This window comes from Meles meles, chromosome 11, assembly GCF_922984935.1.
Source record: "Meles meles chromosome 11, mMelMel3.1 paternal haplotype, whole genome shotgun sequence".
Lineage (NCBI taxonomy): Eukaryota > Metazoa > Chordata > Mammalia > Carnivora > Mustelidae > Meles > Meles meles.
This window is the reverse complement of record NC_060076.1, coordinates 17,522,966-17,537,954: the sequence shown is the minus strand read 5'-3', so window position 1 is coordinate 17,537,954 and position 14,989 is coordinate 17,522,966. Positions and strand designations below refer to the sequence as shown.

Genomic DNA, 14,989 nt, shown 5'->3' with positions numbered 1-14,989 from the left:
TCTCAGATGCCTCTTTGTAAGAGGAAGCTGCTGGTATCTACTTGAATCATGGCTGAGGGGATTATCTATGAAGTGCCTGGTATATTGCTGGTGTTCAAAAAACGGTCCCCTTGGGGCGCCTGGGTGGCTCAGTGGGTTAAAGCCTCTGCCGTTGGCTCAGGTCATGATCCCAGGGTTCTGGGATCGAGCCCCGCATCGGGCTCTCTGCTCAGCGGGGAGCCTGCTTCCTCCTCTCTCTCTCTGCCTGCCTCTCTGCCTACTTGTGATCTCTGTCTGTCAAATAAATAAATATTTAAAAAACAAAACAAACAAACAAACAAAAAACGGTCCCCTCTTACCCAGCTGACCCCTCTGAGTCATCTTGCAGCTAGAATAAGCATAAGTCAGACGAAAAATACAATCTGCTTAAAGTCACATTTCTGAGTCTGACTTTCTTACTCAGCAACTGTTCCGTGCTGGGCACAGCATTCCTTCTCCCTTGGCCCTAAAGGGTTTTGTTTGCACCCAGGGGCCGGCTGCCAGTTTTGAGCAAAATTCTGCCCCAGGGTCCTTCAGTCCTCAGCTGAGCTCTCTCTTCAGCCCACTCCTGATTCAACTTATTCCTGGTCAGTCAGGTCAAACCCTGGCTGGCCATGGACTACAAAAAATGTATCCTTGAGGTCTAAATAGCTCCAGAGTTGTATCAGGCATCCAGAGCCCCCAGGTCTGTTCAAAGCATGCAGTAAGTATACGGACCCAAGCTCCCATTGACTATCAGAAAGGCTGGGGGCTAGGGCTTCAGAAATTTGCAGTTCAAGAGTATTAAGAGCTAATTACAATTTTAAAAAATTACCGTTAATTAAGTGCAAACCACTATGTTGCTCATCATAGCAAATAAACGTTATCTCTGTTTAGAAATCAAGAAATGGGCAGTGTAGAGGCTAAACAAGATAATCAGGGTGGATTCTCATCCAGTCTTGGGTCCCCAGGGCGGGGCTGGGCTTTATCCTCCTGAACACGTGGCTTTGCTGTTGAAGCCAAGGTGTCAGTTGCTTATCTAAATAGGGTGGTTGTGAGAATTAAGGGGTCCTGCATGGGAGGTGCTTAGTCCCAGCCAAAGAGGGTAGTTTTGTTTTTGTTTCTGTTCATTGCGTTATGCTTGTGCAGGGTCACAAACCTAAATGGGATTTGCAGTTTGGGCCCATGCTAGCCCACCCCCGCCCTGCTCCTACGCTGTGTCACGCAGTCAGCTACAGGAGCAGGTACTCTGTCAGTCCTGGAACTACTTAAGGGGCCACAAGTGCTCAGCAGCCATAGACCGCCTGCCCTTGGTAGCACTTGAGCGCCCCCGAGGGCTGAGGGCTTGGGTTTGGGTTCCAGCGGAGCTTCGCTCTGCAGACAGCAGGGGCAGCAGGTGCAGAGCGCGTTCCCCTTTTTAGCTCTCCTGCGGCCTCCAGCGGTGCAGGGAAAAGACTCCTCGCTGGGGGGCCGTCCACCTCGGGCGTCTAGGCTGCGGGGCGTCCCAGGGAGCAACTTGGAGCAGAGGAACTGCCTTTCTAGGCGAGTCCAGATTCTGCGCCTGCCTCCTGGGTGGCATGTGGCGAGCGGCGGGGGCTGGGGAGGTGGGGGGCGGGGGGGCGTTCTTTCCCTGGCCACTCCTCACATGGGCAAGCTGCGTTTCCGGGAGACCCTTCTGCCTGAGCCAAGGCTCCCCTGGCCTGCTGCTGGGCGTGAAAGGTTAACGAAGCGAGTATCTGCAGTCAGACACAGGAGATCAGATTTGGCCCCAGACTCGCTGAGGGAACTTGGGCAGGCTGCTTTGCCTCGGTTTCCCAGTCCGCACAATGGGGTCATAGAGCTGCAGGCTCGGTTCCAAAGGCCCGGAGGTTCCCAGCTGGGAGCCCGCCCCCACACAGCCGCTGGGCCGCGAACGCTCCCGCCCGCGCGACTACAAGCCCCAGCATGCCTCTGGGGCGGGGCGCAGTGACGGACAGACGGCTCTACGAATTAGCGCCCGCCAAGGGGCGCGCGACGGCGCGTGCGCAGAGGGCGGCGGGCGGGTGGGCTGGCGGCGGTGGACGCGTCGAAGCCGCGGGCGGTCAGGTAAGGGGCGGGAAGGAGGGTCCGGGACTAGGGACCGCGGCCGGAGTCTCGGGCGGTGACTGAGTGGCGGGGCGGGGAGCTGTGCTGGCGCGGCCCACGCCTGGCTGGCAGGGTTTGGGGACCGGATCTGAGGGGTAGGACCGGGGTGGGGGTGGGGCTGCGAGAAGCAGGCTCGGGAGGTTTTCAAAGGGGCAGAGGAGCTCAAAGGAGATGCAGCTCTGCCGGGAGGGGGGAGAGGGGCTCCCACAAAATCCGCGGTGCAGCATCTCGGGAGGCCTGAGGTAATGTGGGGGGCCCTGAGGAGAGAGGGTGCAGCATCCGGACGGTGGGAGGGCGTCCGAAGGCCCTGGAGACATCTGGGGGTGCAGAATTTCGGAAACAGGAAGGAATTGGGGGGCCCTGATGAGACATGGGGTGCCGCATCTCGGGAGGTTTGAGGGAATCTGGGGCCGCTAGGCGTTTGAGGGGCAAAACCTGAGATGAGAGAGCAGGGCCTGAGGATATTCTTATTGCTAAGGAGGAAGCATCTTCCAGATGGGATCTGGAGAAAATTGAGGGGGTGAGTTCATGGGGGAGTCAGTGGGAGGCAGTATCCTCTTAGCAGGAGGAGGCCTGGCTCAGGTTTGAAGGCAACTCATGACATGGGTGGATAAAAGGGAAAGGACCCAGGTTTGAGGAAGGCATCTTGCCTGATGGAATGCAGGAGTTAGGGCTCAGATTGAAGGAGGGCAGAAGTCTGGGGTGTGTAATTGGGGTGTCATGCTGGGATGCAGGGCTGAAGGCTGCAGAGGTTTGGAAACAGAGATAAAAGGGATTTGGGGTGAATGGGTGAAGAATTGGTGAGGGTTGCAATGTAGAGCCCAAAATGCTGAATTCTCTGTTGTAAAAACAGTTGGGAACACAATTTAGGGGTGTTGCGGGGTAGGATGGAGATGTACTAACTGGGTTATAGAATAAGGGCACTCTAAATAGATAGATGGATTGGTGTCTTGGGAAGCTAAAGGGATATTCCTAAAGTCTCATGGGAAGCAAAGGAAGGGCTAGAGCCCTAAGGACCCAGAGATAATGCATGCGCTGGATTTGAGTGTATGAAATTTAGGAGGGTTCAGGGGTTCAGCAGCAAAGTCAGAAGTCTTCAGAGATCAGAACTCCTGAAGGAGCCTGACTTTCCCTGTTAGGGGCAGAATCTGTCTCCCTCACCAACCAAAGATCACTTACACAAAGCAGCCATGGAACTGCCACTCACTCTAAACCCTGGGCCTGCTGAAAGTTGTAGACTTGGGAAGAGAAAGAAGAGTGGTTAAAAGAGCCATAAAACAGGAAACTATTCAAGGTCATCTGCCTAAGTATCCTTTTGGCTATCCCTCCAAGCTGTGACAGCAGATAGTATGAGACCTTCAGGGGATGAGTAGAACAAGATCTCAGGCCTTGTTTTCGTTATCAGTTATATAAGTAGATTGAATTAATCCTATATAAGGTCAGTTATAGCCCAACAGCTCAAGAGGCAGTGGCTCTGTGAGTGAAGTGTTTGGGCTGGGAGAGAATGACAAGAAAAGGGGAACATTGAGTATTTACTCCTGTGCCAAGTTCTAAAGAGATGACTCCTAATTAGGGAGGCGATGTCCCCCAGGAGACATTTGGCAATGTTGGGAGACATTTTTGGCTGTCACAGTCAGGGTATCGGGGATTACTGGCCTCTAGGAGGTAGACACCAAGGATGCTGTTGAGCATTCTACAGTGCACTGGACAGCCCCTCAGAACAAACACTTATCTGGCCCAAACTGTCAATAGAGCCAAAGCTGAGAAACTCTACTCTGGGATTCCAACCCTGCCTCTATCTCTTCTTGGCTTTGTGATCTTGAATGAGTTACTTAATCTCCCTGTTCTTGGCCCTTCATCTATAAAGTATTAATAACAAGACTACCTCATACATTATTATGAAGATGCAATGAAGTAAATCACGGTGCTTAGTGTCTGGTGCACAGCACTCACATTTTAGTAGTTTTAATTTTATCACAGCACTACTAAGCAGGCTCTGCTATACCCAGTTTTACACATAAGGAAACTCAGTCTTAGGAAGTGACTTGTTTAGGGTTCCAGAGCTAGGAATGGCAGAGCCAGGCTCATACTTAGATCTCTGTAACCCTGTATATTCCCTCTTTTTTGTTGTTGTCTTGTCCGTCCAACGCCCCCCCTCCCCCGCCTTCGCCACTTTGCTGGGGTCTGCTTAGTCTTATTATCTCAGTGCATTTCCCTCAGTGAAAGGACTGCCCAGTGAGTATCACTGACTATCGATTTGAACTCTAAACAGGACAAAACTATCTCACTGCGTAGGGAGTAGCCCTGGACTTTGTTCGTGATTTGCTCTTAGACCAGGACTAGTAGGTAGATAAGGGGAGGAGCTTGAGGTTAGGATGAGGTGCTAGAGACTAAAGGGTAGGTGTAGAGGCCATAGGTTGAAAAAACACTTCATAGCGGGACTGAAGCTGAAGGGTCTCATCCTCTGGAAGGTAACTCCTGCTTCTAAATGATGTCTTGGGCTTCTTTTCCTTGGGACAGAATAGCATTTGCTCTGTCTGCTCCAGAGCTAGCTGTAGCACTGCGGAAGCCAGTTCAGAAACATAGTAGGACTGCATCAGAAGGCAGGAGGTTTAGCTGGGGATATCCATACACACCACTATGGAAAATATTTAATGGCAGTTGAATCACCCTGGGAATCAAGAGGCTTGAAGTCTAAAATCCCTTCTCTGCTGCTAATTTACCAGGTGACCTTGGACAGACACTTCTTATCAGCCTCAATCTATTAAAAATAAGAACAACCATTTATTGTTTATTATGTGCATTAACTCTGTTAATCCTGCCGTGATCCTACCAACAATGTATATTCCATATTTTGCAGATGAGAAAACTAACAGATTAAATGCTTTACTCAAGGCTACACATCAAGGGGCAAAATGGGGATGTGAGCCCAGTTATGTCTGACTCCTACGTAGTAGTATACTAGTTTTATTAGAAAGGCTTTAAAGCCCATACACCTGTGTCTGGAGAGTTTGGCAGTCAAGGTTACAAAGCCCTTTAGGTAGATCACTGTCCCAGCACGCTGATGTGCTGCCTCTGTGACACTCCCTTTATTTATTTTTTTCTTCTGATAGAACAAATAATTTGATTTGAAAATCATACCTAGGAATGATACCTAGGTACCTTTACTAACCACTCAGCCAAACTGCCTAGAGCTAACAGGAGCCTCATCAGCTATGAAAGAGTAACACATTTTTTGAGTCAGTGTGGTTTTATGACTGTGAGTTGACATGCCTGGATTTGAACCTCAGTTTCCACTACCTACCAGCTTTGAGACCTTAGGTTGCTTTTCTCCGAACATTGGTTTCCTTATTTATAAAGAGGAATAACACATATTTCACAAGGTTATTATGAGAATACAAGGTACCTGACATTCAATAAATGGTTGTTTTATAAGAGGCGGTAATTTTAAGAGGAAGACATTGCTAGAAGGAAACTGAAGGTGGTTTTGCCAAATTTCAGTGAGCTTAAGCAGCCCCCACCAGTGTGTCCCAAATTCCCATCCCCTCTTGTACCTTTCCCAGGATCTGCTTCCTGAGCCTTTCATCAAAAGCTCATGATTAAGTGAACATGTTGTATGCAGATGAAAGAACTGGAAGACAGGTGGGCAGGTGGGCAGGTGGAGATGAGTTGGAGGTCCTCTGAGAAAGGACTGTTGCTTTTCCCCTTGTCCTAGATTCTCTGAGTCACATTGGTAGCATTGATAATACCGAAGTGTTTGTGGAAGATGCAAGGGAACCTTTCCAGCTCCTGCAGTTTTAGAAGAAGAGACTGGCAAGTGTCTTTCCAGCAAACTAGTACTGATTTAACCTGTCCTTGACATATTGTAACTCAGGTTTCCTCTTCGACAAACTCTTCCTTCTGGGTTGTTTTGTTTGTCTCAGACCGGTACACAGCTCTGTCGGTTATGCCTGTGTTTCCCTATAAGCTCCTACTTGAGTTTTTCTTAGCTGTTTGCAGGTAACCTTAAATGCCCTGAGTAAAATTAAACTCCAAACTCTCTTCCACACAACAGAACTAGGTGAGTGTCAAGTGGGGGCCTCTCAGACTTTGTTAAAGTCACTCCCGCCAGCCACTCCATTGGGGAGATGGTTATGCACTTGGTTAGCATTCCATTCAAGTGCAAGAGGAATAGAGTTTAGAAAGGGAATGTTATAAGCTTTGTAAAACCCCAGTCAAAACAGAAATGCGACGTGGTGGGATGGACCTTCATGTCTTAGGAAAGGAAATGTAGTACTGTTTTACATGTTTTCTAGTTTTTAGGTAAAGAGCTCTGTTCGTGTTTGGTTTTGTTGAAAATTATATGCATAGTGTTTTTATGGAGCTGGACTGGTAGTATGTGGTCAGTAAAGGTTTGTGTGATTAATTGCTTAAAGTTCTTCAGTTCTGCGGATGGCCTAAGCCCTCAAGAGGCTGCCAAGTATGACCTTTGGTCATCTCTACCTTTAGATTCTGAGATCAGGTGAAACTCTCTAGTGAAGGCTCAGAATTTTTATTTTTGAAATTTACATATCTGATATCTTGGGTACAGTATGCCTGTTGAAAAGTGCCAGTTTTTGTCTTTGGCTGGGCAGTGGCTGCCGCTACATATTGTATACCGCACAGTTAACTGTATGCCTCCCTTGGTGCTGTACTAAGTCTGTTGGTGCTGTACTAAGTGCGTTATACACATAATCCCACTTAAACCTTTATAGTAACCTTGTAAGGAAGATACTATTTTAAAGCCCTTCTGAGAACCAGAGAGGTTGGTTAACTTGTCCTAGTCTCCACAGTAAGCAGTAGAGCCAGGACTGAAATCCAAAAAGCTTGATTGCTGAACCCGCTTTCTTAATCTGTATAATACGGGTCATGGCCAGTGACCTATCTTTTAGTCCTAGTTTCAGCCATATGATTAATGAGTTCTTGATAGCTAGCTCTCTTCTGATCTCCATTTACTCATCTCCTGTACTCTCTGAGATCACTACTAATTCTAGCATTCCATATTTAGTCCCTGCTAGAAGGAGCTTATTTTCTGGGCAAGAGAAGTTGTGAATTCCTTTGCACATCAGTTTCTAGCATGGATGCCTAGTGTCCTCGATCAAATACTTTCAAAGCTGGCCAGTCCTTTTATTAATCTTTATGTGCTTTTATCTGCCATGAAAAGAAAGATTCTTCATCCCTTTGAAAATGTAGTTTGTAAACTGGATGCTTTGTTAATACTAATACTAGTTGTTACTGTAATACTGTTGCTGATTTTATTAAAATTATGATTAACCATTTTAAAGTTCACACCTGCTGTTTTCCAGACTAGGCATTTGATATGCATTATCCCTAGTTTCTTGCTTTTTATAAAGTGAGAAGATAGGATTAGTGAGGTTAAATAACTTTCCTATTGTCCCACAAATTGTAAATGGCTGTGCTGATTTATTCCCAGTTCTGCCTAACTTCAGGGTTCACAGGTTTTTGTTTTTTATTTTTTTTTCTGCTCTCCTGGTTATTTAAATCATGGACTGGGGAAAGCATGGTGGGGCCAGCAGTGGCTAGATCAGGTTAGGTAGTGACTATAGAATATTCCTGAGTCTTAGGGCAGCTGAAGTACACACAGCTTAAGGAGTAGATTCTTATCTGGAGCGGAAGAGCTCGGCTAGTATTGGTAGGGGAAGTGCGGTATCAATCGTGAGATCAGAGCAGTGAGGTGAGGGGTCAAGAATTGACCGTACGCAACAGGAAGCATCTTTAAGGTATCATGAAGGCAGACAAGATTACTATAACATGTTGAGGGTTCATTTTGATTGGTTTTAGAGTTTATAGCTGACAGAAAATGTGTGGCTAATGTAGAGACTTGCAATGGTCAGACAATTCTTGTCACCCCTCTGGTCCTTTGAGGGAAACTGAGTTCGAATTGACTTGCCATCTGAATCATTGTTAGTATTAATAGTAATGGCTAAATGTATGTTTCTTGAGGAGAGGGAATGTATCTGCCTGTCATATGGTTCTGTATCAGATCCTGCTGAAGGCAGTGTTTATGGGTCATAGTCATGGGAGACATAGTTCAGGCCTTTCCCAAGTTTGAGGCCATTTACCTGATGCCTTAGTGATGAGAACTCATGTTTTCCTGGCAGAGCATGCTGGCTTTAGAGTAGGAATCCTTGACATTCTCTTCTGCCTTAGGGAGCCTAGTGAAGCTACAGATAGCTGAGATAATTTGGGATATGGATGTGGGCATAGTAAATTCATTTTCTAAAGTGGATAGCTTAGACGAGGAGGCAAGAAGCTTTTTAATTGAAGGAGGTGGTATGATATTCCAGAAAGCTGGGGAAAGAATTTGCTAGTATTTTTACAAGTTGGCAGACTTGTCTAATTAGCTGATCTGCAGTGCCAGCTTTGGGAAGAACAGATGTCCCTTGCATTGTAAGGTAGCACGCTCTGGATCTAAACACCAAATGTTGCCCTCAGTCTGTTGTGCCAGATGATGGAAGAAGGAGCTGAAGCTGTTGGTGTAGAACTAAAGTTTGCATGGATTCTGAGTTAAGGTTTTCATCAGTATTTCTACAGTTCTGTGCCCAGACCTATGGCATCTAAGAATTCAGTAGTAAGTTTCACATATTCACATGAGACTCTATAGGTTCATATTTGATGGTGTGTTATTTTGTTGAGACATGAATTTGAGTCATAACGGGTTACAAGGTTGGTGTGTGAGAGTGGGTCACCCAGCTAATAAATCAGAGTAGCCAACGACTCCACTGGGGCTAAATCTCATAACAGTAGTATTGTTCGTTTTTGTGGAGAAACTTACATTCTACAAGGCAGCATCTTCCAAAGAATGGTCTAGGGAACACTTGTCAACAAGTGTTACATGACAGTGGGGAAAAAGCCCTAAAACTTGAAGTAATTCTGGGTTAAAGTTAAAGATATCTGTACTATAGGGTTTCAGCATGTTTGAGCTTTGTGACCTTGAATCACTTGTTCTGAGCCTTCCTTTCCTCATAAGATAATAAAAATAGTACCTGCTTTATGGGGTCATTAGGAGGATTCAATGAGATTAAGTATAGAAAGCATCTAGTGCAGTATCCAGCACATGAAAGGTACTAGATGGTTACTGTTCCCTTCTGGTGGAAGAGAAGTCAGATTTCAGAGAGGTGGGATTGACTTGGGATATATTATGTGTGTCTGCTACTGAATATTTGTCAGGTCACCGTGCAGAGTAAGTATGGGGAGATTCCATAATATGTATCTCTGCATAGACTTCCTGTCTTCTATATGCATGGAGAAAGAAGTTGATGACATTTGCAAAGCTTTTCTCACCTTGCTGCATTATCCTTAAACCAGGCACTTGCCCTCCTCTTCTCCTTGATGGCTGACCATCTGCATTATCAGGAGACTGCAAGGACACAGCTGTAGAATTTGCATTTGAGAAGGGCTGCACTTGTGCCTCACCTTGCTAGATCTGTTCCTTCTAATTTGGGGTGTAAATTGACACTGACATAAATCTGCAGAGCACTGAGATCTCTGTTCTATTTCATGTGCATATGTGGATCAAGGTAGGTGGGAGTATTTATGGCTTGTACTTTGTGAAGTAGGGGGTGTTCCAGGCCAAAAATAAACTGTCTTGATAAGGCAGTACTGTTTTTTAAATCATCAGGCTTGAGTCTCTGGCTTTCTTAGCTGTACCACTTCCCCCTCTTTAATCGACTCATCTTGGTGATTGTACTTCTTAATCTTGCTCAAGTGCATCTTTCCATTGCCACAAGCTGCTCCCTAGTTCAGGCTCCCCATTACCTCCCCCAGGCAATTTTATAGCAGTTTTCCAAACTAGTTTCTCAGCCTTTTCACCTACTCCATTCAAGCTTTGATCGTTATCACTTCCATGCTTCAAAACATGTGTTGCTTCACTAGGCCATCAAAATGAAATCTGAAGGTCTCATTTCGGCTCTGAAGACTACTTATCATCATTCTCATAATCAAACCAGATAACTGGTCTCACTATATTCTCCCACAATTTTAACCAAAGAATGACAGAAAAGAGAACTAAAATTTACCCAAGACTTTTTTGGTGCTAAGCCAAAACTTGGAAGTTTATATACTCCCTGTATTATCTCATTTAATCCTTGCATTCACCTTGTGAAGGCAGTTATTATTTCATTTTCTATGGAAACAAACCTATAGAGGTTACATGTTCCCTGTTCTCTTTCTAATGCACTGAAGTTCTTGCTCTTTCCCTTGCTCTCTAACCTTTGGCAAGACTGTCCTTGTTTCGTACTTCCTTTCCCCATCTCCACGTATCCAGGACCCTATCCAATACCGTTCTGTTTCCCTTCAAATTAGAGTGAATGCCTCTTAGCCTCCATCAAATTGAGTTTGTATCTTATTTATGATACTGTTTTCTGCCTTGGTTATTATTTACCTACATGTCTTATGTCCTTTACTAAAGTTAGAGCATCTGAAGGGCGGGATCTGTGTCCTGAGAACTTAGTACAGTACATGGTACCTAGTCTTAGTTGGGTGAATCAGTGAGTAGATGGGACAGTAGATGAATGAAAAATACATGTATTCTCTTACCTATTGTTTTACGGATCACCTAAAGCTAATCATCATAATTTTCTGTTTCCATGTGTGCTTCCTAGGACCCCAAACATGGCACCAGAAACTCTCTATAACATAACGAAAGAGGCTCTGTGTTTTTGTTCACATAGTTTTCTTTGCTTAAAATGTCTTTATCCCTCAAGGCCATGTTTCTTTCCAGACATATCTCAGAAGTGTCCCTGCATCTGGGGAGCCCTCCCTGGTTCCTATAGGAACTGTTACTCTATCCACTGTGCTCCCAGAGAACTTGCGTATAATCCTTTCCTGTGTGTAATTTTCCTATGCTTTTTTCCTAATATGACTTGAGTCACAGACGTCACTGGTCACTAACACTTGTCAAGCATGCTGCTGGCCCTGGCTGTACGAAGTGCAGCATATTCATCATGCTGTTGAACCCTTCTGAAAACTAACAGACACCACTATCACTTCGGTGTATGGACGGGTGATGGGAAGCTGAGCTTTGGGAAGTTTAGGTTACTTCCTTAAGGTCACACAACTAAATACCAGAGACTCCAGACCCTGATTCCTTACTCACTATGCAATGCTTTGTCTGCTTTACTTCCTTGTGAATCACCATCATCTAATGGAGTGGACTAAATACTTGCTAAATAAATCAGCAGCTGAATGAATGATGGTAGCTATTCTCTTCATGTTTCTTGAGTGAATTAGCTCGTACAGGCAGCGGAATAAATGCTTCTTATTCTTGTTAGCAGGATTTGACCCTCTGGAGCATGAATGCCAAGCTGGTCGGTTCTGGGCTGTATTAGCAGGCCCCTCAAGGGAAGCACGATGGCCACTGCAGCAGCAGCAGCTTCTCACCTGAACCTGGACGCCCTCCGGGAAGTGCTGGAATGCCCCATCTGCATGGAGTCCTTCACAGAGGAGCAGCTGCGGCCCAAACTCCTGCACTGTGGCCATACCATCTGCCGCCAGTGCCTGGAGAAGCTCCTGGCCAGTAGCATCAATGGTGTCCGCTGTCCGTTCTGCAGCAAGATTACCCGCATAACCAGCCTCACCCAGCTGACGGACAACCTGACGGTGCTGAAGATCATCGACACAGCCGGGCTCAGCGAGGCTGTGGGGCTGCTCATGTGCCGGTCCTGTGGCCGGCGGCTGCCCCGGCAGTTCTGCCGGAGCTGCGGTGTGGTGTTGTGTGAGCCCTGCCGGGAGGCAGACCACCAGCCCCCCGGCCACTGCACGCTTCCTGTCAAAGAAGCAGCTGAGGAGCGGCGTCAGGACTTTGGAGAGAAGCTGGCCCGCCTGCGGGAGCTCATGGGGGAGCTGCAGCGGCGGAAGGTGGCCTTGGAAGGGGTCTCCAAGGACCTTCAAGCACGGTACAAAGCGGTTCTCCAGGAGTACGGCCATGAGGAACGCAGGGTCCAGGAGGAGCTGGCTCGCTCCCGGAAGTTCTTCACGGGCTCTTTGGCTGAAGTTGAGAAGGCCAACAGTCAGGTGGTCGAGGAGCAGAGCTACCTGCTTAACATTGCAGAGGTGCAGGCTGTGTCTCGCTGTGACTACTTCCTGGCCAAGATCAAGCAGGCAGATGTAGCGCTCCTGGAAGAGACAGCTGATGAGGAGGAGCCGGAGCTCACGGCCAGCCTGCCCCGGGAGCTAACCCTGCAGGATGTGGAGCTTCTCAAGGTTGGCCATGTCGGCCCCCTCCAAATCGGGCAGGCTGTTAAAAAGCCCCGGACAGTCAACATGGAAGATTCCTGGGCCATGGAAGCGGCAGCCTCTGCTGGCTCCAGCTCCGTTACATTTAGAGAGATGGACATGAGCCCCGAGGAAGTGGTCGCCAGCCCTAGGGCCTCGCCTGCTAAGCAGCGGGGTTCCGAGACCGCTGCCAATATCCAGCAGTGCCTCTTTCTCAAGAAGATGGGGGCCAAAGGCAGCACGCCAGGCATGTTCAACCTTCCAGTCAGTCTCTACGTGACGAGTCAAGGCGAAGTGCTGGTTGCTGACCGAGGCAACTACCGTATACAAGTCTTCACTCGGAAAGGCTTCTTGAAGGAGATCCGCCGCAGCCCTAGCGGCATTGACAGCTTTGTGCTGAGCTTCCTTGGGGCCGATCTGCCCAATCTTACTCCCCTCTCAGTGGCCATGAACTGCCATGGGCTCATAGGTGTGACTGACAGCTACGACAACTCCCTCAAGGTATACACCTTGGACGGTCACTGCGTGGCCTGTCACAGGAGCCAGCTAAGCAAACCCTGGGGCATCACAGCCCTTCCGTCTGGCCAGTTTGTGGTCACTGATGTGGAAGGTGGAAAGCTCTGGTGCTTCACTGTTGACCGAGGAGCAGGGGTGGTCAAATACAGCTGCCTCTGCAGTGCCGTGCGGCCCAAGTTTGTCACCTGTGATGCTGAGGGCACCGTCTACTTCACCCAGGGCTTGGGCCTCAATCTGGAGAATCGGCAGAATGAGCACCACCTGGAGGGTGGCTTCTCCATTGGCTCTGTGGGCCCCGATGGGCAGCTGGGTCGCCAGATTAGCCACTTTTTCTCAGAGAATGAGGATTTCCGCTGCATTGCTGGCATGTGTGTGGATGCTCGTGGTGATCTCATCGTGGCCGATAGCAGTCGAAAGGAAATTCTCCACTTCCCTAAGGGTGGGGGCTATAGTGTCCTTATTCGAGAGGGGCTCACGTGTCCAGTGGGCATCGCCCTCACTCCTAAAGGGCAGCTGTTGGTCTTGGACTGTTGGGATCATTGTATCAAGATTTACAGCTACCATCTGAGAAGATACTCTACCCCTTAGGGGACGAGAGAACTGTTTCTTCTGCTTCCCAGCCACTTTCCTCCCCCTTCTTCCTCGGTTATCGGTGGTATTGTAGAGTGCACTTGGCCTGTGTTTTTATGCCAGCTGGCTAGTCCTAGAATTTTAGAAGCGTATTTTAGTGGGGTTTTTTGTTTGGTTGGTTGATTTTGTTTTGTTTCGTTTTTTGCATTATTTCCCTCCTACATTTAGAGCTTTAACAGATGCATTGCCCCAAATAGGACATCTAATATGGGGTTAGCTGAAGTTTGAGTAGAACTTAGGCACTTCTGAGGCTTCAGTAGAAAGCCTTTTGCCCCCTGTATTTGAAATTTGCCCGTGTACTGAATCCTTATTGATTTCCCTCTTTTGGCTTTGATAACCCTGGTCCCGTATTTCCCTCTTATTGTAATGTGCTTCATATGTGACACTTTCTCTTCACTTCTGCTGCATTTAGTATGCATGCTCCAGTGGGATCTGCTCCATCTTTCATTTCAGACGTCATGTCCCTGTGGCATGATGTCTCAGGTCTCTTCACCTTTACCAGAGTGAAAGCTAACTCATTTAGTGCCACCAAAGGACACAGACATTCCTTTTGGGAAGCAGTACCTCTTGGTTCTGGGGGTTTTGTGCCATCTTGGACTGGTCTCTAATTGCAGATGTGACAGAGAATGGATCGAACCCTAGCTGGTTGGTGTTGAAGACTTCAGCCTGGAAATCGCTTGCCTTTTATAGGATCATATAGACTGGAATTATTTCAAAGCACAGAAAGATGGGAGTAAACAAACACAAATGCTAACGTAGTCAGTAAACACTTTTGAGTAGTCTCTAGAGCGTGTCATTTTTCATAGTACCTCTCTCCATGGACCTGTGCTAAGAGTGGACGGCAGAAGCGTACAGCACGCGCCAGGGTCAACAAACGGGGAGGTGCACCATCTCATTTTCATCAGACAAAACTGGTCTTTATTCTGTATTTTCCTCAAGTGACTGCACAGTATTTGGTTTTGAGATTTATTTCCATTCCTCTATCAGAATTAAATAATTGATAACTGTTTCTTCATTGCTGGTGTTCATGTCTTTTAATTAAATACGGGATTTGGAAGATGAGAGGGATAAGTTGTACCACTGCTGTTTTGCTGCCACATGTGACACTGAATTCTTTGAGATCATTAAGGACCTACCCCAGTCAAAATTCAGCCTAAGGCACCATTATGTAAAGAAATCCAAATCTTAACTCTCACACACATGTACAGCCTTAGCCCCCAAGGTCTATGTAGAATCACCAACCCTGTGTTAGGAATTGAGGCTCTACCATTTGCTTTATCCTTGTAATCAGAGCTCAAAAAAGGAAGAAGTCTTGTCCTTTTAAAAAAACCAGAAGTGGGTGAGGGAATTTGTGACAAGGATCCTCCAGCTTTATTTTTATTAAGCAACATAGTTTGTTCCTTAGGTGCCGGGCTGATGGCAAGCCAAAGAACTATCACCTTGCTTTTTAAAAGAAACAAAATCTGCT

The 14,989-nt window shown here is 47.1% G+C and overlaps 2 protein-coding genes across 9 annotated transcripts in view; one reads left to right on the top strand and one right to left on the bottom strand.

The window, feature by feature from the left end:
* The window catches only part of ASTN2 (astrotactin 2), an 875,241-nt gene that overhangs the window by 207,594 nt on the left and 652,658 nt on the right, over positions 1-14,989 (bottom strand). The gene's annotated exons all lie outside the window — the stretch shown is intronic.
* TRIM32 (tripartite motif containing 32) lies at positions 2,019-14,536 on the top strand. Of its 6 annotated transcripts, none has more exons than XM_046023055.1 (2): positions 2,019-2,082; positions 11,436-14,536. In XM_046023055.1, the coding sequence occupies exon 2, from the start codon at positions 11,458-11,460 to the stop codon at positions 13,477-13,479; it is 2,022 nt and encodes a 673-aa protein (XP_045879011.1). In that variant the 5' UTR covers positions 2,019-2,082; positions 11,436-11,457; the 3' UTR covers positions 13,480-14,536. The 6 variants fall into 6 exon arrangements, with proteins under 6 accessions (XP_045879011.1, XP_045879012.1, XP_045879015.1 ...); XM_046023056.1 differs by having other exon boundaries at positions 2,049-2,082; positions 11,433-14,536; XM_046023059.1 differs by lacking the exon at positions 2,019-2,082 and adding an exon at positions 2,178-2,216.